This window comes from Acomys russatus, chromosome 16 (genome assembly GCF_903995435.1).
Source record: "Acomys russatus chromosome 16, mAcoRus1.1, whole genome shotgun sequence".
NCBI classification, from domain to species: Eukaryota; Metazoa; Chordata; class Mammalia; order Rodentia; family Muridae; genus Acomys; species Acomys russatus.
In genome coordinates, this window is record NC_067152.1 from 46,876,975 (window position 1) to 46,901,538 (window position 24,564).

At 48.4% G+C, this 24,564-nt stretch overlaps 1 protein-coding gene across 2 annotated transcripts in view; it reads left to right on the top strand.

Annotated features, from left to right (window-relative positions):
• The first annotated feature begins 6,367 nt into the window (after window positions 1–6,367).
• The window catches only part of Foxk2 (forkhead box K2), a 43,464-nt gene continuing 25,267 nt past the window's right edge, over window positions 6,368–24,564 (top strand). For both annotated transcript variants that reach the window (XM_051159260.1, XM_051159261.1), the window contains exon 1: window positions 6,368–6,780. In XM_051159260.1, the coding sequence (XP_051015217.1) occupies window positions 6,368–6,780 (413 nt within the window). The remainder of the gene's footprint in view (window positions 6,781–24,564) is intronic.

A 24,564-nucleotide genomic window follows, 5' to 3' on the forward strand; every position in this document is an offset into this window, starting at 1 on the left:
AGAGGTCCTGAGTTCAATTCCCAGCAACCACATGGTGGCTCACAACCATCTGTAATGTGATCTGATGCCCTCTTCTGGTCTGCAGGGGTATATGCAGGCAGAGCACTGTATACATGATGATAAATAAATAAATCTTAAAAAAAAAAAACTCAGGACTCCATGAGCCTAGACATCAGGATGACAGGGCTGCTGCAAAGTGGGCAGCTACGGCCAGTGATTGCACAGGCCAGTCTTCTGGCCCAGTTTTCCTCTTCTATTTGTACACGTTTTTTAAAATGAGCAAGATGCTGGGCGTGGTGGCACACACTCGGGAGGCAGAGGCAGGTGGATCTCTGTGAGTTCGAAGCCAGCCTGGTCTACAAAGTGAGTCCAGGATAGCCAGGGCTACACAGAGAAACCCTGTCTCAAAAGAAAAAAAAAAAAAAAAAAAAAGAAAGAAAGAAAAGAAAAGCAAGATCGCTCATTGGTCCCAGCCTTAGTTTGATCTTTGGAGCGCACATGGTGTGCATGTGCACCGAGGCCACCCCCCCAAAGTAACTATAAAGAAAGTTATACACAGTTTAAGTTGTAGTCACAGTGAACTATGTTCTTCACAGTCACCAAAGGTCATCAGGCACCACAGCCCTTGGCAAGCTGGACCTTTGGTGAGTTAGTCTTTGTATGTGACCTGTGCGTTCAGCTTTGGGCTGCACTCACCTCATGGCGGGGGAAGGCTGATGACAATGACACACATCCACCCAGGGGACCCCTGCTTAGCGTTTGTGAGGCCCTGCACTGGACGCAGTGTGTACTTAAAAACGAGTTAGAGAAGGAAGGAGGCTAGCCCACCTGGTCTGGGGTCCGCAGGGAGGGCCAGCTTGTTGTTAGCATCATGGGGCACGGTGACAGCTTTCTGAAGTGCTCCCCGTGCCCTTGTCTTTTCATACAAATGGGCCTGGACGCCCCCCCCCCCCACCACAGTGTGAGCATGCCTTAGAAAGGGAAACTACCATCCCCGACCCCCGACGCCGCCCTGAGATGGAATCCAGTCATGTGACACATAGGGAGTTCATCCAGGAGATAACGCCTGAAGAAACCCAGGGGCGGCTTTATAAAGCCCTTGAATTTGCTCGTGTGTGTGACTGCCCCGACTCCTCAGTGTTGTCACCTTTGGCCTGTGTGTGTTGGCCCTGCAGTCTGCCTAGGGGCAGCTCCTGTGTGTGACTGCCCTGACCGTATCGTTGGCCTCCATCTAGGAGCACACCTGGACATGGTTCTGTAAACCAGTGGTTCTCAACCTGTGGGTCGTGACCCCCACAAAGGGGTCACATTGTCCCATGTCCTGCATCTCAGACATCTACATTTAAATTCATAACAGTAACAATATTACCGCTATGAAGTAATTTTTATGGTTGGGGGTCACCACAGCATGAGGAACTGTATTAAAGGGTCGCAGCATAGCAAGTTTGAGAACTGCTGTTGTTAATTAGAATGTTTTGCTTTCTCGGTCTATATGCCTTGGGTATTTACCCCCCAAAGTAACTGATTATGGAATAAACAATGCAACAGGGTCTGAGTGTGAGTTGAAGGAAGCAGATGCTGTTCTGCCTGTCCTGGACTACCCCTGCACTATGCCTCCCTCACCATGCCCAGCCTGAGTGATGCTGCCTTGTTTCTGACTTCCTTCCTCACAGCAATATTAGGTCAGGAAGAAGCGGGCTCAGTGTGGAAAAGGACTGCTTTCCTGAAAAGGTCATGGCACCATCCATGATAGCAACTGAGGCTGGGCTTGTGTTTTGCTGATGCTAGGTTGTGGCCTGTGAATTTTTTTTTAAAGATTTATTTATTATTTATACAATGTCTGCCTGCACACCAGAGGAGGGCCCCTGATCTCACTGAAGATGGTTATGAGCCACCATGTGGTTGCTGGGAATTGAACTTGAGACCTCTGGAAGAGCAGACAGTGCTCTTAACCTCTGAGCCATCTCCAGCCCCCCTGTGAGCTTTTTAAGACTGCAAGTGCCTTTCTGTTCCATCACAATAGAAGCATGAGGAGGGTGGTGGCGGTGCATGCCTTTAATCCCGCCACTCAGAGACAGAGGCCAGCCTGGTCTACAGTGTGAGTTCCAGGACAGCCAGGGCTACACACAGAAACCCTGTCTCAAAAAAACCACAAGAAACCAAAAACAATGGAAGCATGACGTGAGCAAGTTCCTGACAGACAGGACCTGTCAAAGCAGCATTACAGTTAGAGTAGACACTGCTGCTGCTGAGCGGCTGGTCCCAGCATGAGAAGACGGCATAGTCCCAGACTTCTGTCCACCCAGTACTGTTGTGCAGCGCCTATGGCCCTGGCAGAGGCCCAGTTCCTTGGCTTGTTTCCTGCTGGCCTGAGCTGCATTGGTTTACACTACTCTACATGATGTCTCAAGGACAACGAATTTGGTTTCTGTTACAGGTGATTTAAAAATGGTTGTGTCAAGGCTTGGGGGTCATGGTTTAGGAACAGAGCCCATGCCTAGCATATGTGGGCATGAGTTCATCCTCTGCAACCATAAAAGCGCCCCTCCTGGTGACGTGTACTTCAGACTGCTGTTGGACTCAGTGTTGCCCTGCTCGTCATCAGTTGGCATCCGGGCTTGCCAGGTGCATCCCAAGTGGGTCAACTATGGAGCTGGGGTTGCAGCTGGCAGCTAAGCTGTAGATGCTGCCTTGGGTGCAGCACTCACTTGAGGGGCACAGCTGGCTGCAAAGGTAATGTAGGAAACGCGGCTTCTTTTCCACGTCTGCATCTGCACGTGGGAAGGTGCCTGAAGAACTTCCTTCTACCATTTGAGGGACCGCAGCCCATGATGGCAGAGACGACACCTCACACCTCCCCTTTCATGAAGCACAGGGTCTTCTGTGCATGTGGCTCCTTGTAAATCCTGAGTTGAGATGGAAGGTTGGTTTGTTTGTTTTTTCTTTCCAGCCAGGGTTTCTCTGTGTGGCCTTGGCTGTCCTGGACTCACTTTGTAGACCAGGCTGGCCTCGAGCTCACAGGGATCCACCTGCCATCCTGATCCTCCTGCCTCTACTTCCCAAGAGCCAGGATTACACATGTGCTACCATGCCCCATTTATACAGCGGTGGGACTGAACGCCGAGTTTGGGAGTCGGGTATACAAAGCTGGCACTCTGATAACTGAGCTATGTCCGCAGCTGTTTCTCCTCTTCCCTTCCCTGCCCCCCCACCCCCGCATTTTCTTTCTCCCTTCCCCTTTCTCTCTCCCCCTTCTGTTCACTCCTCTCCCTACAGAAACAGCCTGGTGCTCTGAGTGATGCTCTGGGATCTGTCTCGTCTCAGCCAACCAAGCAGATGTGACTACAGGCTCACATCACCGCTAGAGACGATTTACTAGAGAAAGTCTCAGAGTCAAGACTTTTTCAGCCAGATATGAGGGCACATCACCACAGCACTCATAAGGTAGAGGCAGATGGATCTCTGAGCTGGAGGCTAGCCTAGTCTTCATGAGTCCCAGACTAGCCAGAACTAAATGAGGAAAGCAAACTAAAAACAAATCAAAACAAAAAATCATTTTCTTCGAGCTTCCTGCGTCCTTTCTTCAGCCCTTAGGAGACAGTTATGGACCACTACACCCGGCCACGTCTACACCTCCCTCCCCCTCCCCTCGCCTTCCCCTTTGTCTACAGACCCCTCTCTTGTTTTGAGATACCGTCATATTTAGTCAAGGCTGGCTTTGAACTGGTTCTCCTGCCACCATCATCTTCCAAGTGCTGGGGTTCTAGGCATGAGCCACCATGCCCAGGGATGTTCTCCTTCAAATCCGACAGGAAGCTGGGGTGGCTGCTCAGCAGTTAAATATGCTTTCTGGTCTTCTAGAGGCCCTAAGCCTGGTTCCGAGGACCCACATCAGGTGACTTAACCACCTTTAACTATGGCTGTAGGGGATACGATACCCTCTTCTGGCCTCTACTGGCCCCCACACGCACATGGCACACAAACATAAAAAAGTCTTAAACCTTTAATACCAGTACTCAAGGGAGAGGCAAGTGGATCTCCGAGTTCAAGACCAGCCTGGTCTACAGAGGGGAATTTCAGGACAGCCAGGGCTGTCCTCGTCTTGAGCTAGAATACTTGCAAAAATTCAATTTGGAATGTATTATTCATCTGTGGAATTTATTCATAAAAAATTAGATATGTTTTCCTTGCATGGCACGCACAAAGTCCGAGGTCCATCCAGAGCACCACATAAAAAGCATGGTTAGTGCCTTTTATTCCAGCGTCTAGGAGGTGCTCTTAGGGTCACAGTTCAGGGTCCTCCTCAGGACTCTGCGGTATGTGTGTTTATATAAATCAGTGTTCTTAGCATAGATGATCATAAAATTAAAATTTGCTGGAGTACACATTAAATCTCAGTACTTGAGATGCAGAGAAAGAGGACACTGAGTTCCAGGCCAGGCTGGTTTACACAGTGAGACCCTGTCTCAAACAAACCAACCAACGAAACATACAGATCAACTCTGGAAAACTCTATGCCCTGCAGGATCAAATCTTCAGTAGGCTTGGGGCATGGGAGGGTCTTGGGGGCCCACTGGTCTGCCAGCCTTGACAAAACAGTGAGCTCTAGGCTCATCGAGAGGCCCTGGCTCAGAAAAAGGTAAGGAAGAAAAGCCACTGAGGAAGCCACCTGACATCGACCCCACCGTAGGAAAAACACACACGCCTACACAAAGCATACACATGAACACAAGCCTCATCTGTAATACATGGTGCAACTTACATGTACATTTAAGAATTGCTTTAACTGTGATTTATTGTAAGTGTTGGATTTGGCCAGATGTGGTGGTACATGCCTTTCGTCCAAACACTTAGGGGGCAGAGGTGTGTGCATCTCTATGAGTTCACGGAGATCTTGGCCTGCACAGTAAATTCCAGGCCAGCCGGGGCTATGTAAAACTGTACCTCCTCCCACACACACAGAGACAACACCAAAACCAACCCAAAAGCTGAACGAAACAACATAAGTGATTTGTATGCTTGCTTTATATACCTGTATAGCCAAGGTTATGTAAAAAGTTATCGGACAAAAAAATGGTGTATAGTGGGAAAAGATTTAGCCCTGCTGCGGACAGATGCTTGATGAGCCTGTCACAGATGCACGGCTGAGAGCCAAACCTGCCCTGGGCTCAGGAGGACACAGCAGTGTCAACAGTTGATGCAAAGCATTTCCTGCTCTTGACTACGCCTTTTCCTTTGTGTTCTGTCTCTAGATACTTACCTTGTTATCACTCACATAGCCATCATCTACAATGCCTCAAAACGAATGTTTAATGAGATGGCTTTCTGTCACATTTATAGTACAGGTAGATTGAGCCCTTAGGAGTTTATACTGTAATTACAGACAGATACGTCAAGTCAGATATGGAAGTGCTATAAAGACATTAATATCTATTAAATTTATCGTAAGTTCAGACTCAGAATGATTTAAAATGTAAAATGTTCCGATGCCTCTCGCCTGGGGCCTCCACTTAGAAGCTCTTGCCCAGAGCCTTCATTTTCCCCGTGCAGCTTAAGTCCAGCCTGCACTCAACCTTTCCACTCTTCCTGACCTGAACTCCTTTTGTGCATCAGTGGAAAGAACACTGCACCCCATCGCCTGCACCCAGTGGCCACCATATTGGTGTGACGTTCTTCGTGACCACGTGCCTCCCTCAGCAGAGCCAGAGCAGGTGCACCTGCGGCTGCCCTTCGCCACCTCGGTACCGGCACGGGCTTCTTGAACCCCTCCCAGCCTGCTCGATCTGCATAGCCCCGCTCTTCCCACGGGCAGTGTCACACTCAAGCTGGCGGAACGCTCAGCCCCGCTCGCAGTCAGTCCCCGGTGTGAATGACTGAGCGCAGCACTGCGAGCAGCGCGCGCGCACGGCTCCGCGCAGCCTGGGGCGGAGGAGGGCAAGCCCGGCCGGCGGCTCCCGGGGCGCACCGGGCGCCCGTCCTGACCTTGGACCCCAGCGCACCCCGCGAGCGAGCGAGCGCTCGACAGAGCGCGCGCGCGTCCCCGCGCCAGCTCCGCGCTCCGCTCCGGGTCTTCCGCGCCGCCGCGGCCGACCCGCGTCGCCCGACGCCGCTGGACGTACGTGCGTGAGGCGCGGCTCGCCATTGGGCGGCCCCGGTTGCCCCACCGCGTGCGGCGCGCTCATTGGCCGGCGCGCCCGTCCGTCGTGCGGCCCCGGCGCGCGGCCGCGCCAGCTCCCGCCCTCGCCGCTCTCCTCGCCGGCCGGCCGGCGGTCTCCGCGACCGTGCTCGGCTCGCGCGGCCCACGACCGCGCCCGGGCCTCGGCCCGCCAGGGCGCCCGCGCGGATCGGCCAGGCCTCCTCGCAGGCGATGGCGGCCGCGGCGGCGCTCTCGGGCGCGGGCGCCCCTCCCGCGGGCGGCGGTGGCGGCGGGGCCGGGGGCGGCGGATCCCCGGCGGGCGGCTGGGCCGTGGCGCGGCTCGAAGGCCGCGAGTTCGAGTACCTCATGAAGAAGCGCTCGGTGACCATCGGGCGCAACTCGTCGCAGGGCTCGGTGGACGTGAGCATGGGCCACTCGAGCTTCATCTCCCGGCGCCACCTGGAGATCTTCACGCCCCCGGGCGGCGGCGGCCATAGCGCGGCGGCGGCGGCGGCCCCGGAGCCCGCGCAGCCCCGGCCGGACGCGGGCGGCGACTTCTACCTGCGCTGTCTCGGCAAGAACGGCGTGTTCGTGGACGGGGTGTTCCAGCGGCGCGGGGCGCCGCCGCTGCAGCTGCCGCGCGTGTGAGTGGCGGGCGGGGGCCCGCGGCCTGGACCTGACCCACCCCCGGGGAGGGCGGGCCTCGAACCCACTGCCCTTGAGCAGGCAGGCGGGGCTCGGGAGACCCTCAAGAGCCGGGTCAGCGCCGGGGAGGGAGGGATCCTGGCCCGCTATCCAGGAGCGGGGCTAGAGCGGAGTCCGACCTGCAGCCTGGACCCTCCAGACGCAGGGACCGTCCATGCCCAGCGTCCGCCCCCGCGGCCAGAGCCGGCCCCACCCCCAGCACTCGGCCCCCACTCGCGCGCCTGCCCTCACAGCGCCAGACCCCACGCACTGGCTGGCATTCCAGCCCGCGGCCCTTTGTCCAGTCCGACAGGGCCCTCCCTGGGCACACATCATCCTTCCTGCCGTCGGCCTCATCCGCGGCGGTGGGTGCAAGTTTTCCGGGCTCTCTGTGCCTTCTGGGAGTTTGCATAAGTTGTTCACAGCCCTCAGGGAGGTCGCACCCAAGGGGGATGTTAAGCAGTGCGTGGTGGGAAAACTGCCCCGAACTAAAATACCTATCTGAAATCAATAGATGTCCGTTACTTTTTTTCTCCCGTTAGTCACGTTTTCAGTGGGGAAAAGAAAGAAAGAAAATAATAATAATAATGATGATGATGATGATGAAGGTAATGCCTTAAGCCTAGCAATTCTCTTTTCCCAGGAGTGTGTGTGTGTGAGTGTTTGTGGCCTAAAAATTGAAAACTCTAAACATGATAGGAAGTGCCTAGAACCTTAGAAAGCTGGGAAAACTGGATACTTTGAACACAGCTGTTTTTTAAAGAAGCATCTGTAGCCAGGTGTAGTGTCTTCACCGTGTCATCCCGGCACTCTGGAGGCTGCGGTGGAAACTTAAGTTCCAGGCAAGGTTGGACTGTGTAGTGTAGTTTGGTTTGCATGGTGAGACACTTGTCTTCATAAATCAAAAACAGGACAAAAGCTGTTCGCTTTTTAGGGAATTAATACAAGGTTACATAGAGTGACAAGGGAGCCTTGTAGCGAGCTGTCAATCACAATACAAAACAATTTCATTTGTTTCTGTGGTTGGATAAAATTATCATTTGCTGTGCTTGAAAAGCAGCTTTGCTCTCCAGGAAATTCTAATTATTCCTCGGGGTTCTTTTTTAGATCACTGACAGTATAGCTTTTGCCACAGACTGGAGTTTTTAATTGCTTTCAGTTTTTGGACATACTGGTAAGAGCTGTGCTTTTTAACTAAGGTTCATGTGTGTATACCCCATATTTCTTAACCTTGGAAGGGTGTCCCAGCATGTGACAATTGTGCTTGGCTACAAAATTTATTTACTTATTTATTTATTTAAATTAGCAGTCTTTGTGGTTAAGAACACTTGTTGCTCTTTGCCAAGGACTTTAGCTTCAATGTGCAGCATCAACATTATAGCTTGAAACCATTTGTAACTCTGGTTTTAGGCATCAGATGCCCTCTTCTGAATGATTTGATCACCAGGCATGCATGTAGTACATAGACATACTTGCAGGCAAAATATTCACACAGATAAAACAATAAATTTAAAATTACATTTGTTGCCAGGAATAGTGGCACATACTTTTAATCCCAGCATTCAGGAAGCAGAGGCAGGTAGATCTCTGTGAGTTCAAGGCCGGCCAGAGATAACCCTGCCTATAAATAAATAAATAAATAAATAACAAAATTCCATTTGTTTGTGTGTGTGTATACGTGCCTTGCTTGCACTTGCCACAGTACACACGTAGAGGCCAGAGGACAGCTTGGAGAAGCAGGAGGATCTCTGTGAGTTCAAAGCCAACCTGGTCTACATTTAGAATTCCAGGCCAGCCAGGGTTAACCTCTGCCTCAAATTAAGTAAGTAAGTAAATAAATAAAATACATTTGTTTATGTGTGTGCCTTGCCTGCATTTGCCACAGCACACACGCCTTACCCATAAGCTGTCTTGCTGGCCTATGCTTTATTTATTCATTTATTTATTTATTTATAAATTTTCAAATTAGATTAAAATTTTTTAGATTAAAGCTTGTAAGTATGTGTCTGTGTTGGTATGTGCGTGTGAGGGTAGGTGCCCGCAGAGGCGTCAGGAGCCCCTTAGCGGTGCTGGGAACCAAGCTCAGGTCTTCTGAAGGGCAGCTCGGTTTCTTAATTGATGAGCCATTTCTCCAGCTCCAAATTATTTGAATGCATTTTTTTTTTTATATGTATAGATGTTTTTCCCACAAGTATAAGTTTGAGCAGCACACATATATACCTGGTGCTTTCGGAGGTTAGAAGAGGACTTTGGATTCCTGGGAGCTGGAGTTCACACAATTGGGAGTCTCCCTGTGGGTCCTGGGAATTGAACCTTAGTTTTTTTTGAAGAATAGCCAATGCTCTTAACCACTGAGTTGACACTCTAGCCACCCAACAAATGTACACCTACAAACACGCTTAAGATTGTAAATATAGTAAGTATGCTGAAGCTGAGATTTTTTATTTTTATATTTTTGAGATGTCCTGACTATGGAGACCAAGGTGACCTTGAACTAGAGACCTTCCTGCCTCTACCTAGGATCTGGGATTACAGTGTGCACTGCCACAGCAGGCATGAATACTCTCATGTTTTCAGAAATAAACCCTCTATAATCTAGGCAGACTGGGAATTCAGTATTGTGTTAGGCTGGCCGTGAGCTCCGCCCCCCCCCTCCCCCCCCAGGGTTTCCTCTGTGTAGCCTTGGCTGTCTTGGACTCGCTTTGTAGAAGGATCCTCCTGCCTTTGCCTCCTGAGGGCTGGGATTACCGGCGTGAGCCACTGAAGTCTTGAACACTTAGTGAATCTCCCTCCCCAGGTGTTATATTTTTGTTTGCTTGTTTGTTTGCCTCAAGACAGGGTTTCTCTGTGTAGCCCTGGCTGTCTTTGAACTCACTCTGTAGTCCAGGCTGGCCTCGAACTCAAAGATCCTCCTGCCTCTGTCTCCCCAGTACTGGGATATATGCCACCACTGTCTGTCGTCCACTAACCCTGAGTGCTGGTATTTATAAGCTACCATGACTGACTTTGCTTGCAAATATGCTTTCTTTTCTCTCTCTCTTTTTTTTTTTTTTTTTTGTTTCTTGTGTGTGTGTGTGTGTGTGTGTGTGTGTGTGTTGTTTTAGTCTTGGCTGTCCTAGACTGACTTTGTAGACCAGCCTTGTCTCAAACTCACAGAGATCCACCTGCCTCTGCCTCTGGAGTGCTGGGATTAAAGGTTCCACCACCACCTTTCCACTTGGTTTTACATTTAAGCCACCATGACTTTATTCTAGTTCCAACTTTTATATGTTGTATTTTGTAGGTTACTTTAAAATTTCAAAGAGGTGGGGCTGGAGAGGTGGCTCAGTGGTTAGAGCACTGTCCGCTCTTCCAGAGGACCTGAACTCAATTCCAGTACCCACATGGCAGGTCACAACTGTCTGTAGCTCCAAGGGCTGACACTCTCACACAGACATCTTAGTGTATGCCTTTAATCCCACTCAACACTTGGGAGAAAAAGGCAGGAGAATCTCGCTTGAGTTCCAGGCTAACCAGATCTACAAGTGCCACCCTATCTAAGAAAACAAAACTTAAAGGTAATCTGAAAGAATATAAGGTGTGGTAGTTTTAAAGTGTGACTGATTCATTGAAATAGTATACACTGTCTGTATTTGGTATGCATATTTGCATAGGACTGTCCTGGCTTTGGTGAATATCTTTAGTAACTATGGTTGGAATAGTAACTGCTCTCTGCAATAGATGGTGAGCCCTGTGCCAGCAGTACTGTGGATGGGTGGGTACTGGGACTGTGGATGGGTGGGTGCTGGGACTCAGTATGCATGACAACAACAGGGGTGTGTTTCCCCAAAAACAAAAGCCCACATGATTCTGCAGGTCCTTCTTCAGCCAAGTATATCAAGCCTCATACAAGGGATGATAGCATACATACATTCATTCGTTTATTTATTTAGGGACCCTGTGCCTTGCTGGAAGCTCTGGTGCTCCTGGGCTGGCATCTCTGGGGTCTCCTGAAGATGGGCAGGTGGAGGTGGCTTCCCAGCTCTGGGTAAGCCTGTAACCTGGCACTGGAGTGGATGGAATCCCGGCTGGGAGGGTGTGCAGCAGCCCAATATGGGTTTGTCTAGACTTGGAGTTGGCTTCACCTTAGTGGCCGTGCCCTCCGTAGGTACAGACATTTGAGTATTTGGCCTCCAGTGGGTGCTGTTTGGGCAGGTGTAGGAGGTGTGCCTTGCAGGAGTCTGTCACCAAGCGTGGGCTTTGCGAATAAACACCTCTCCTAGTGTAGTTTGTTTGTCCTGCTTCAAGCTCTTGGTTCAAGATTTGATCTCTCAGCTTCCTGCCCCTGCTGCCATGGCTGCTGCTTGCTACTGTGCCTTCCATTATAACGAATTTGTATCCCTCTACATAAAAATATGCCAAAATAAATGCTTTGTGAATTTGCCTTGGTTATGGTATTTTGTCACAGTAACAGAAAAGACAAGGTCCTTTGCTGTCTAGTGACTAAGTTTAGTGCCTAAGACTAAGTTTTAAGAAATCAGTGGGTAGCTGAGCAGTGGTGGCGCACGCCTTTAATCCCAGCACTCAGGGAGGCAGAGGCTGGTGGATCTCTGAGTTCCAGGCCAGCCTGGTCAATAGTGCGAATTCCAGCACAGCCAAGGCTACACAGAAACCCTGTCTTGAAAAACAAAAATAAAAAATAAAAAAGAAGGGCTGGAGAGATGGCTCAGAGGTTAAGAGCACTGATTGCTCCTCCAGAGGTCCTGAGTTCAATTCCCAGCAATAACATGGTGGCTCACAACCATCTATAATGTGATCTGGTGCCCTCTTCTGGCCCGCAGGTGCACATGCAGGCAGAGCACTGTATACATATTATAAATAAGTCTTTTTTTTTTTTTTTTAAATAAGTCTTTAAAAAGAAAAAGAAAAAGAAAATATCAGTGGGACCAGAAAGTTTGAATTTGTTTTGTTGTCATGGTAGCAAACTTAAATGTAATATCAAAATTAGCGACTTTTTTTTAATACACAGCTTTTAAAAACCTTTTTTTTTTTTTAATTGTGTAAGTGTGGGTGTTGGTGTCAGCTCCTTCAGAACTGGAGGTAGAGGTGGTTGTGAGCTGGCGTGGGTCTGAGAACCAAACTTGGATCTTCTCCAAGAGCAGTGTGTTCTCTTAACCACTCAGCTGCCCTTTAGCTCCACCCCGGCCCTCCAGCAGCTCCTGGATGTACGTATTTGAGATAGAGTCTTTGTACATTGGCCTGGGACTCAGCGATCCGCCTGACTCTCTGCCTTCTGAGTGCTGGGATTAAAGGCGTGTGCCACCATACTGAGCCTAATGGTTTTTATACTTTGAAAATGTCAATTATGCCAGGTGTGGTGGCGCATGCCTTTAATCCCAGCACTCAGGGAGGCAGGTGGATCTCTGAGTTCAAGGCCAGCCTGGTCTACAAAGTGAGTCCAGGACAGCCAAGGCTACACAGAGAGACCCTGTCTCAAAAAACAAAAGAAAGATAATGTCAATTATGTAATTTATCTGTGTGAGTGTTTTCTTTCCATGTGTCTGTACCAGGTGCATGCCTGGTACTTTCAGAGGCCAGAAAAGGACTTTGGGTCCTGTGGAGCTGCTATGTGAATGCAGCCAAACCCTGATCCTCTGGAAGAGCGTCTGGTGCTCCTCACAGCCTCACCGTCTCTTCAACCCCAAATCCATCATTTTAATCAGTAACAGTCTAGACTAAGCCAGCATAAGCAGAACGAGTGGATTTTACTGTTGCCTGAAACTAAGTGTTTTTTTAGAGGGCCTCATTGTGTGGCCTGGGTTAGTGTCTAACTCCACGGTTTTCCTGCTTTGTCTTCCCCAGTGGGAGCATCTCGGTGTGCATCACCATGGTCAGTTGCCTCAGCTCGTTAATATGTAAAGCAAGTTACGCTTCTTAAGAAACTGACTTCATGGGCTCTCTGCAGTGGGTCATGACACAGCCATGCTTCTCACATAGGTTTTTGACTTGGAAATTGTATTTGGTAGGATCATGTTTGTAGGCTTGCTCTGTATGTCAGCGAAAACTGGAGAGAGACTGCACACGTTCAGGCAATGGCTGCTGCTGCCTACGAGTGGATGGAAGGAACTCTGGAGTGAGCTGGTCCTGATGAGCTGGACAGAGCCTTGGTAGTATCTGTGAGGGAGGGAGAGGTAAGGAGGGGCTGTTGGGTAGAGGTGGCCACAAAACAGGGCCGTCAGGATGGAGGGTGAAGGGTAAGGCGGTCTTGATTGATTGCTTTTTGAGACAGAGTTTCTCTGTTAATAGCCCTGGCTGGCCTCGAACTTAGAGATCCGCCTGCCTCTGCCTCCCGAGTGCTGGGATTACAGGCGTGTGCCACCACCGCCTGCCATGTAGGGGGATCTTGAAAGGGTGGAGAGGTGAGATCAGCGTTAGGAGTAGAAACCTTGTTCATCAGCAGTTGGCAGCAAAGACCTTGCTTGCCTGAAGAGGGACTGGCAGGTGTGAGCTGGAGGGTAGCTCCCTGCTGGGAAGGACCCAGGCAGAGCTGGTCAGAACACCCCCTGGACAATGCTTGGGTGTTTGCTCACCAAGGGCTGTGAGGCAGGTTGAGATGGCTTTGCTTAGTGACTTGCTTCCCTGGTGAAGTTGTTGTCAAATGCACATTCACTCAGCACACTGGCACATTTTATGACTGATTTATGGACATTGCAAGGTAGGACAGTCACTCTGAAATTGTCATTTTACTATGTTGAGAACCCATCAGTGGCCTAGGGATTTGTTGAGACATTATTTGTTCCCTGCCCCACACACATCCACCTCTATACTTGTCTCTTGATGTTGTTGTGGTGTGGTTTGTTTGTTTTTGTTTTTGCCCTGGAAATTGCTCTGCAGACTGTAGAACGTGTTGGCCTGAAACTTGAGACCTGCCTCCTGAGTGCTGCCGTTAAAGGTAGCCACCACCATGCCCAGTGTTTTTTACAATTACATTTCTTTGTGCATGTCAGTGTGCACATGCCACAGTACACATATGGAAGTCAGAGGACAAGTGGGAGGCGTCATTTTTCCTTCTACTGTTTGGGGCCCAGGACTGAACTGCCCTCTGTAGTCATTTTAACATTTACTTGATAATGTAGCTGTCTTAGATTTAAGTAACTTACCTTGTAACATTTTAAAGCAGTTCTGTTTTCTGTGTGTAAGCATGGGTGCCATTGCACTTATATGGAGATGAGCGTTCAAGTTCAGAAGTTGGTTCTCTTTCTCTTATTAAGGTAGAATTCTCTTATTTCTGCCTCTTTGTATACTTCAGTCTGGCCTGTGAGCTTCTGGGTGATTCTTCTGCCTCCACCTCCCATTTCACCTTAGGGGTGCTGGGATTTCAGATGAAACTGCTGTGTTTTGGCTTTGGGAATCAATTAAGGTCATTGGGCTTGCTGAGGCAAGCTGTTATATGCTGAGCCATCTCTATCTACCTGTTTGTCTGTCTGTATCTGGGGCAGAGTTTCCCTGTGTAGCCCTGGCTGTCCTGAAACTGTAGACCAGGCTGGCCTCAAACTCAGAGATCTACCTGCCTCTGCTCCTGAGAGCTGGGTTTAAAGATATGCACCACCACCACCACCAGCCCAACTGCAGTTTTTAAAAGAAAACATTTATTTATCTTCTTTCCTGTTCTCTCTCTTCTCCCCTGCCCCCGCCCCTTCTGTGTGTGCTGTGCATGAGGAGTCAGTACAGTCTGTGGAAGTCCCTCCTACCATGTGGGCTCTGGTGATGCAACTCAGGGCAACAGGTTCCATGACAAGTGCCTTTTCCTGTTGAGCCATCAATTTTTAATTTTGGTTGTCCTGGAACTCACTTGGTAGACCAGGCTAGCCTCCCAAGTTGTTTTGGTTGTTGTTGTTTTAATCACAACAATAGTAACCCTAATGAGGCCTCGATGAAGTCTGGTTTCCTACCCTGATGGTGACACCCAGCCCCACTGCCCAGTGTCCATTCCTTCTCCCTCCCTCCCTCTGCCTTTCCTTCTGTCTCCATCTCTCTTTAGAGACAGAGTCTCACCTATATAGCCTTGGCTGGCCTGTAATTCTCTGAATAGACCATGCTAGTCTAAAGCCCAGAGATCTTCAGGCCTCTGCCTCCTGAATGTTGGGATTAAAGGCATGCACTACAATGCTGATATCCTCTTAAATCTAGTGAATTTTATCTCCGGGGCTCAGTTTCCTGAGACCTGTTAGCACTTCTTGGGTGAAATAAAAAAGTGAACATGTATTGAAATCACTGATCTATGTTCAGATTCCAGATACTTAGAAATTACAAGCATTAAACTAGCAAAAGATTTTCATACCCAAAAGAATATTTTAAAAAAACAGCTCAGAACTCTTTGTGTACATAAAGTATCCCAGATTATTGCTGTGCCCTCTGTGCTAGCAGAGTAGCAGGTCCCTGTTGTAACTAACCAGCAAGGGGCACTGGGATAGCCCTGACTCCAAACTGGCTTCAGAACCATCCCCATCCCTGGCTTCTCAGTGACTGTAGGTGTGTTTGACAGGTGTGCTCTCCCTTCACTGTGAACTCCATGGAGACCTCAGGGCTCTTTGAAGCTGGGTTTGTCTGTGGCTTAGGAGAGAGACATCTCAAGTTTGCCCCCACAACAGTGTCTGACTTCTTAGATCCTCTCGCTTCTGACTGATGCACAGAGTGAGCCTTGTGGTGGAAGGGAAGGACCTTGGTGCTAGAGCCCTGATTTCTGACTGATGCACAGAGTGAGCCTTGTGGTGGAAGGGAAGGACCTTGGTGCTAGAGCCCTGCAGACCCTTTGTTAACAATCTAAACTGGCTCGACGAGAGCCTGCTCAATCTTCTGGGGGAATTTTCTTTGTAGAAAATAGGAAAAGACTCCAAGGTCAAGGTTGAGTTAAACATCTGTGATGGTTATGGTGAAGCCTCAAAAGGTGGTTCCCAAGTAACTTGTAAAAAAGTGTTGTAGTTCTAAAAGAAGCTAAAATTCCAAACTCCAACAAGTGATTGTGTTTTGGTGTTGGTGTGTGTTTCTGTATCTACCTAAGTGGGGCTTGAGCAGGCTCCTGACAGCTTCAGCAGAGCATGCCTTTCCTAAGGCTGGAGAAGGAGCCTGGGCATGTCCAGCCCCGTGTGCGACCACTAGCCAGCTCCTGCTGTGTTCTGATGGGAACAGAAGCTCTGTCCCAAGGCAGTGGTAGCCATGGTTCTTGTAGATGCATTTATGGGTAATAAGGGTTGATTGGGCCAGCACTGGTCGGGGTTTTGTTTTGTTTTTTTAGTCTGAGTTCTAATTTTGCCACCCTGTTTTACTGGGAGAGTGGAGTGGGTTAGATAAGTGTTAGAGTCACCGTAGCCATGTTAAGTGATAGTCACCCAAGATACTGTGTGTATGGTATATACGCAATGCTATGTATCTGCTTAGAGGGGTCAGAGTGGATGGACGGACGGACGCGCGCGCGCGCGCACACACACACACACACACACACACACACACACACACACACACGCACACGCACACGCACACACACACACCAGCTAGAGGACAGCCTGTAGGAGTTGGTTTTCGCTACTATATGAGTTTCAGAGATAGAACATAGGTTGGCAGCCAGTGCCCTTACCTGTTGAGCCATCTCATTGGCCATTGATGTAGGCTTTTTGGTTTGTTTTGGTTTTTTCAGACAGGATTTATTTATTTATTATATATACAGTGCTCTGCCTGAATGTACATCTGCAGGCCAGAAGAGGGCATCGGATCACATTACAGATGGTTGTGAGCCACCATGTGGGTGCTGGGAATTGAACTCAAGACCTTTGGAAGAGCAGACAGTGCTCTTAACCTCTGAGCCATCTCTCCAGCCCCTGGAACTCACTCTTTTGATCAGGCTGGCCTTTAACTCAGACCCGCCTGCCTCTGCCTCTTCCTCTTGAGTGCTAGGATTAAAAACATGTCCCACCAACCTACCGAAATAGGCATTTATTGATTGATTGAGACATGGGCTTTTAAAACTTGACTTTTGTGGGGTGGAGAGATGGCTCAGCAGTTAAGAGCAATGGCTGCTCTTACAGAGGACCTGTATTTGGTTCCTAGCACACACACCCCAAACACATGTTGTACATACACACATGAAAAATAAATATTAGAGGCAGGCTGAGGTCTCTGAGTTGAAGGCCAGCCTGGTCTACAAAGTTCGAGGCTCGTCAGTGAGATACAGTGCCAAAAAAACAAAAACAAATCTTAAAACAGAATAAAAACAAAACTTGGGAGCCAGCTAGAGAGAATGGCTCAGCATTTGTGAGCACTTGCTGCTCTGGCAGAGGATCCAGTGTCTGTTCCAGTCCCCAAACCAACTGTAATCCAGCTCCAAGGGCCCTGTTGTCCTTTTCTGTCTTCCGGGCACTAGGCATGCACATGGTACACCAGTGTACCTGTAAGTAAACACCCTGACTCACAGGAGAAAAGTGCATTCTTAAACAAAATACCAGAAAACCTTGGCGTTTGATAATGCTACAGAGCAAGGCAGGAATGTTAGAGGCAATTCACCTCCATTCTATAATTATCTCTATTTTGGGGGGTCAAACATGTGGCCTCACACATGTTGTTTAAGTGTTCTCCCATTGATCTGCACCCTCAGTCAGTCCCTCCCTGCTGCCTGAGACAGGGTGCCCCCCCCCACCTTGGTTGATGAAGGGCTACCCAGAATGGCTTTTGGGGCCCCCTGCCCTGGCTGATGAAGGGCTACCCAGAGTGGCTTTGGGTCTCCCCCCCCCCCACACCCCCTTGGTTGATGAAGGGCTACCCAGAGTGGCTTTTGGTTTTAAAGCTAAATAAACCTGATATATTATATTAAACATGTGGTTTAAGTAAGTAAAAGCATGTATCAGGGCACAGAATTCATGGCGGTGCTTACAGACTGTTCCTGGGCTGTTAGAAGAACAGGGTGGACCTGCTGCTGACCTCACCTGATGCTGGACAGAGGGGCTTGGTGTTCCTGCCAGCGTTGCTTGTTTCTATTTCTCCCGCAGACCTTGTGTAACTGGCTCCTGTCTGACCTGGATTCCATCTTCATGTCTCGGCTTGGTGTGGTGGTCTTTGCTGAGCTTCTTACTCATCCTGTGTATGGTCCTTGCAGAGCTCTGGGGAGACTGGAGCATAGCCTTGTCCTAACTGTGCTGGCTGCACCAGCCTGCGCTTAGTGACTTGGTAGCTCAACAACTCCCCCCCCCCCCCCCACCAGTTTCCTACAGAACACAGTCAAACTAGTTGAAATCAGTTTCTCAAAATAAAAGTATTACTCTTTTTTTAGTTTATTTATTTTGTTTTGAAACAGTCTCTGTGTATCCCAAGCTGATCTGGAGCTCTATAAAGACCAGGCTGTCTCCATGCTTGTGCCACCCTCCTGCCTCTGCCTTCTGAGTGCTAGAATTAACATGCTATTCTGCTTTCTTGTAGAAGGTGTTTCTCAGTGTGTACTTTTTTTTCTTCTTCCAGTGTTTTTTTGTTTTTAGACAGCGTCTCTCTATGTAGTCCTGGCTGTTCTGGTTCTCTCTGGACCTGAGCTTTGATCCTTGGAGTTAGTATACTCCATTAACCACTGAGCCAATTCTTCAGCCCCAGATTTTATTCCATTTGTTTGCTTTTGAGACAGGAATTTACTGTGTAGCCCAGGCTAGCCTTGAACTCTCAGTGATCCTCCCACCTCAGCTTACCAGGTACTGGAACTGTAGACATGAGTCGCCATGCTTGGGTAAGGAATGTTGTTTTTAACAGAATATCAGTCATTTGACTTTACCAGTAAAGACTTGGGAGCCAGATGCTGAAAGCCTGCTAGCTCAAGACAGAGAAAGAACCCACTGACCTTCCTCCTGAGCCAAAAGGAAAGGGAAGTCTCCTTCTCCACAATGTCTCCAAACCCCCTCACACTGAATGCCCCTCCCTTCTACTTCCTGTGCACCCCTCTATCCAGCTTCCTGACTTCCTCTTATTCTTCATAGTTTTTTCCTATGTTCACTCCTGTCAGCTGGTTGCTTGCTCCACCTCTTGACCTGTGATTGACTTAAGTTTAGTCCTGTTTACAAGCAGATAGCTCTTGGATAAAAAGTGTCTGCCACCGGGTTGGAGAGATGGCTCAGCAGTTAAGAGCACTGTCTGTTCTTCTGGAGTTCCTGGGTTCAATTCCCAGCAACAACATGATGGCTCACAACCATCTATAATGTAACCTATGCCTCTTCTGGTGGGCAGGCACACGTGCAGATAGAACACTCAACAATAAATATTTAAGAAAAGAAAAAGATGTGTCCTGGGATAAGCCGTACCACAACTAGAAACAGGATTTTCTAATAAACAGCACAATCTTAGTAGGGTCCACAGCATTTTCAAATATCCTGTAGCTTTTCCCTCCTTTTCTCTAAATAAAAAGGAAAGGTTTTAACTAACACAGTAAAACCTTTTAGATAATGAAGCTGTTTCTGCCAAGCTTTTCACAGTGTCCAGCTTGGTTTGATTGGTTTTTTTTTTTTTTTTGTTTTTTTGTTTGTTTGTTTTGTTTTGTTTTGTTTTGTTTTTGGCTTTTTGAGACAAGGTTTCTCTGTGTAGCCTTGGCCATCCTGGATTCACTTTGTAGACCAGGCTGGCCTCGAACTCCCAGCGATCCGCCTGCATCTGCCTCCCGAGTGCTGGGATTAAAGGCGTGCGCCACCACGCCCAGCTCGGTTTGATTGTTTTTTAGCAGTTTTCAGGTTAAGTACTTTTTATATTTATTTTTATTTATTTTATGTACATTGGTGTTTTGTCTGCATGTGTGAGGGTGTCAGAGCCCCTCAAATAGGAGTCACAAACAGCTGTGAGCTGCCATGTGGGTGTTGGGTCCTCTGGGAGAGCACTAACTAATTCTAGAAATAAGCTTTATCTTGCTTCCTGGGCGTATTTTCAGGTTTGAGTCTGAAGCAGGTAACTAAGAGCAAAACTTGTGTGCCAGCTGGCCACAGTGGCACACTCCTGTAATCCCAGCATTCAGGGAGGCAGAGGCAGGTGGATCTCTGTGAGTTCAAGGCCAGCCTGGTCTACAAAGCAAGTCCAGGGTAGCCAGGGATACACAGAGAAACCCTTGTCTTGAAAAACCAAAAAATTTAAATAAAAGTAAATAAATAAATAAATAAACAAACGTGGTGCCAATTTGTCCACTCTGTCATTTGTTTGATGTTTCATCCGTCTCGCCTGTATGAGCGGCAGAACATTTGATAAGTCTTGCTTGGCTTTGCCATGTCGACTTGTGCCTCCCATGACCAGATATCTTTGGCGTTTATCTGCCAGTTACGGTTTTCCATTTTAATGACCATGTAGCTGTACCGTTGCGCACGCCATGAACTGGAGAAGACAGGTTTCCCTTTGGCTTGTTTGTCTCATGGCCAACAGTGCCGCACTGACTTTGTGGCTCCTTCCCCAGGGTTGGCCTTTCCATCCCTGGCCTGTGGCTGCCGCTTTCCTTTAGTTCTGATGAACCATCAGTAAACCATGCGTTACCTATATGTTGTGACCATTCCATTGGTCCAACCAATTCAGTAGGCCCTCTTCTGGGGGTAGGGAGAATGGTTTAGGCATGGGGATTATAGGCAGCTGTGAGTGATTCCCTCAGTGTGGGAAGGCATTCCTTTGCTACCACCTCCTGGTCACGAGAAATGTTAGACAGGTACCAGTTCCTCTATAAAAACCTGTCCTCCCATGGCTAAGCCTGCGAAGGGATCCATGCGTCAGGGAACGTGGCCCTGACCACAGGGGTTGCTAGGACTGAGGATGAAGCTCTCCAAGCCCGTAAAATGTCCAGACTCGTTTCTCAAAGGGAGGGTATTTATTCTTCATATATGGAAAGTTTGCAGTAGAAGCCAACAGGCAAATGTTGGACTCTTTTTTGCTTTATGAAGAATCCCAGTTGCCAATTCAGCAATAAATATGATACCCATAGTTAGGGTTCAATATTGGTCAGGGTTGCATATGAGGAGATGAGCTAACTGGCAGCTGCAAAAGCTGCTCCTGGTTCCTGTTCCCAGTGTAAATTACTGACTTTCTAGTAACCCTATGGAGGCCTTTTAAAATAACCTGTAAGTATGGTATATGATGTCTCTAGTGTGCAAACATACCAATTAGGAGCCATATCTGAGTTTTGTCCCTGGGTGATGGGATTAAAGGCATTGGAAAGTGCTGGGTTTTTTGAAACCTCCGTCGGGTGACATACCAAATCAAGGCTATGTCTCCTACACCTGCCAAAACAGTGCCAACAGCTGGGGACCAAGTAGTCAAGTATCTGACAGTGTGGGCATCTCATTCAAACCATCACTGTGCTTTAATTAATAATATCAGATCAGATTTAGTTCTCACCCCCAAGGAAGGAGGAAAATGTGCTGGACAGTCCTCATCTGCGTTTCTGGCTGAAGTAGAGCAAAGGGATTAGATGTAATAACCTGAGCAAATTAAGATTTTCTGTTTGCTGCCTTTGGATTCTATGGTCTTCCTATGGTAAGAAATCAAGACCTGTTTTTTAAAATGATGGTTCAGTGCCTTGTGGGATTATAAGAAATGAAATCAATTTAGGCCAGTAAGATGGCTCATTGGATAGAGGTGATTACTGCCAAACCTGAGGGTCTGAGTGCAGTCTTCAGAGCCCACATAATAGGAGAAGAGAACCAACTCTTACATACTGTGGTGGGCACCCCCCCCCCCAAAAAAAAGGTAAAGAAAATAAATTAGCCTAATAAACTTTCTAACAGAGCTGTTTGCTTGCTGTGGAGATTAGATTCTTTCTTTGTATGGACTAATTGTGTCCATCAGGGTCTGAAATTCTGAGGCGATGAGGTGCAAACTTGTAAGTGAAATGTGCTACCCAGGTCCGTCTTAGACAGGAAGAGAATTCTAGTTCCTCATTTTGACTGGGTTGCAATGTTGTTTCTCATGGATTTAGGGGGATGGAAGATGGTTCTTAGCTTCATCTGTGGGCGGTGAGGGCAAGCCATCATGCCCTTGGTGGATGCTCTGAACTAGGCTCACTGGCTCCTCTAGTCTGCTCCTGGACCTGCATGTTGCTGTGGATTTGGATGCAGGCAAAGGCACCTATTGGCTCTTGGAGAAGTTGCTAGGAATCCTGCCATGTAACTAGTCCTGGTCTTGGTATCATCTCAGAAAAGATGGGTGGGTGATGCACGGGGTGCGTGGGTGATGAGAAGCCTTTCGAGTTGTGTCTAGACTGTAGAGTCCTTGAGGCTAAGGTTGGCACATAATAGGAACAGCTCGGTATCGGGAAATAAGACTCAAGAAAAGTGAGATGTTTCCTGTTGTCAGTACATAAGTGGGCAACTGACAAACTGCCTCTTAGAATGAGATTTTGTTCATTCTGTGGTACTTGGAGAAGAGATCCAACCTAGGTCCTTAAAAATCCCAGGAAAACATTCTACCAGCTGAGCCATTTTAGCTCAGCTAAATGGATTTTTTTTTTTTTCTTTTATTTTTCAAGACAAGATTTCTCTCTGTAGTCCTGTCCTGGAACTCTCTCTGTAGACCAGGCAGGCCTTGAACTCACAGAGATCTGCTGCCTCTGCCTTCCCAGTGCTGGGATTAAAGGCGTGCACTATCACGCCTGGCCAGAATGGAATTTTGAGGCAGCTTTGGGAATTGGAATACGAGGTTGTGTGCAGTTGCCTTAGCTTCCCTGTCTTTTTCTTCTTGGGCCTTGTCCTGCAGCTGGCGCACTGAGGCGTTTGTATAGGGCCCCTCCTGCCCTCAGGGTCTCCATCCGCCGGGGACCTGGCCGCCTCCCCCATGTGGTCGGGCCCTCACGACTTACTCCTCTCTTCTCCTGGGACTGGCCCTGCTGTGGCCGCTGCCCACTCTTGGGCCAGGATGACTGCTGCCTCTCCTTCCTCACATGGAGTTTCATGTTTACTAACAAGACAGACAGCAGAGTGAGTCGTGCAGAGCATAAAGCCCACCTAGGCTCACAGAACTTAGAGTGCGTTTGCCGTGGGTGACCCTGCATGTGGTCTCTCCTTGGGAATCCTTGGGGAGTCCGCGGCAGCGTTTGTTGTGCAGCCCATAATGCCCCTGGCTTTGCTTTCTAGTTGACTTCATTTGGCAGGTGAAGCTTTTTCTAGAGTGGTGCTAGGTAAGAATACAGTGTTTGTTGAAGAAATGAAAGATACAAGTACCCTGAGAGACCATTTAGAATTAGCATTCCCACTGATAAATAAGCTGAGCTTCTCAATTCATGAACTTGTACTTATTATAAATTAACACAGATAGGTGACAATCAGATGTGATCACTTTTTTAAAAATCTAAGTTTTTTAATGTGTATGAGTGTTTTGCCTGCATCTATGTGTTGTGTGTCCTGTATGTTCACTGGTGCCATGGAGACCATAGAGATGCTGGATTTTCTTGGACCTAACCTGGTGCTTTTAGCTGCTGAGCCATTTCTTCAGTCCTGTTTAGTTCTTGAGGCAGAGTCTTATGCAGCCCAGACTGGGCCTTGAGCTCAAGTAGTTGAGAATGATCCTGAGCTCCGTCTTCCTCCCCCACCACCAGAGCCGGGATCACAGAGCTGAGCTCTGCAGACAGGTGTTTCTGTTAGTGGCTGTACTCAGACCGCGCATGTCCCTCTCTGATGTCAGGGTTAGGGTTGGAAGATTAGAAGAGACTACTAAGTGGGAGTGGGCTGTTTAGCAGGTGTGCTGCTTTTATTGCTGATGTATTGTCATGTACACAGTGCTCTGCCTGCATGTACACCTGCAGGCCAGAAGAGGGCGCCAGATGTCCTACAGGATTGTGAGCCACGGTGTGGTTGCTGGTAATTGAACTCAGGACCTCTGGAAGAACAGCCAGTGCTCATAACCTCTGAGCCATCTCTCTGGCCCTGTTTGTTTGTTTTTCTTTCTTTTTTAGGTTTTTTCAAGACAGGGTTTCTCTGTGTAGCCCTGGCTGTCCTGGCGCTGAACTCAGAGACCGGCCTGTCTCTGTCTCCCCAGTGCTGGAATTAAAGGTGTACGCTACCACCTCCTGGCTGAAATGTCTTCTTTTTAATAGATTCTCCCCTCCCCCCAGTTACAGATTCAGTGTATTAAGTAAAGCGTTAAGAGATTTTCTTTACACTCTGCTGTGACTCAGGGAAGTATAAACCACCAGTCAGGGTTTCTGATATGGTGATCTGTGAACCTCTGCTCCTGAGAGATGGTGGCCAATAGAGGGCAGGAGTTACTAGCTTTCTTCTCTAGATAATCCAGTCTGCTGTGAGAGTAATCAAATGTTCTAATAAGTATGCTGGGAGTATTTATTGCCTACCAGTAACGATAGAAATACTAACTAGTGGTCTAGGATGGCAGCCTAGTGAACTTAACTCCTTTCTATATAAATACCTAATTTGCGCCTTTAACAAATGAGGGTATTTTGGGGAAATTTTGTGAGGAGCGGTGCTGTGTTGGATAGAATACTTGCAGGGGTCACAGTAGAGCCGCGCAGGCCTGTCTGGCGGGCACGGTGGGCACTCTCTGACTTAACACCCCCAGCACTGTGTGTGTGATCCAGAAGCGGAGACTTCTAAGGCAAAACCACAAGGTGGTTCTCGCTAAGTGGGACAACTGAAAGCTATAATTAACTCTTCAATGCAGGTCAGAATGGGCTGCCAGGGGATTTGAGATGAGATTTTCAGAACCTTTGCTCTTCCAATTTGGAGAAGGGACTCTAACCCTGTGTAAGGGACAAACGCAGGTGT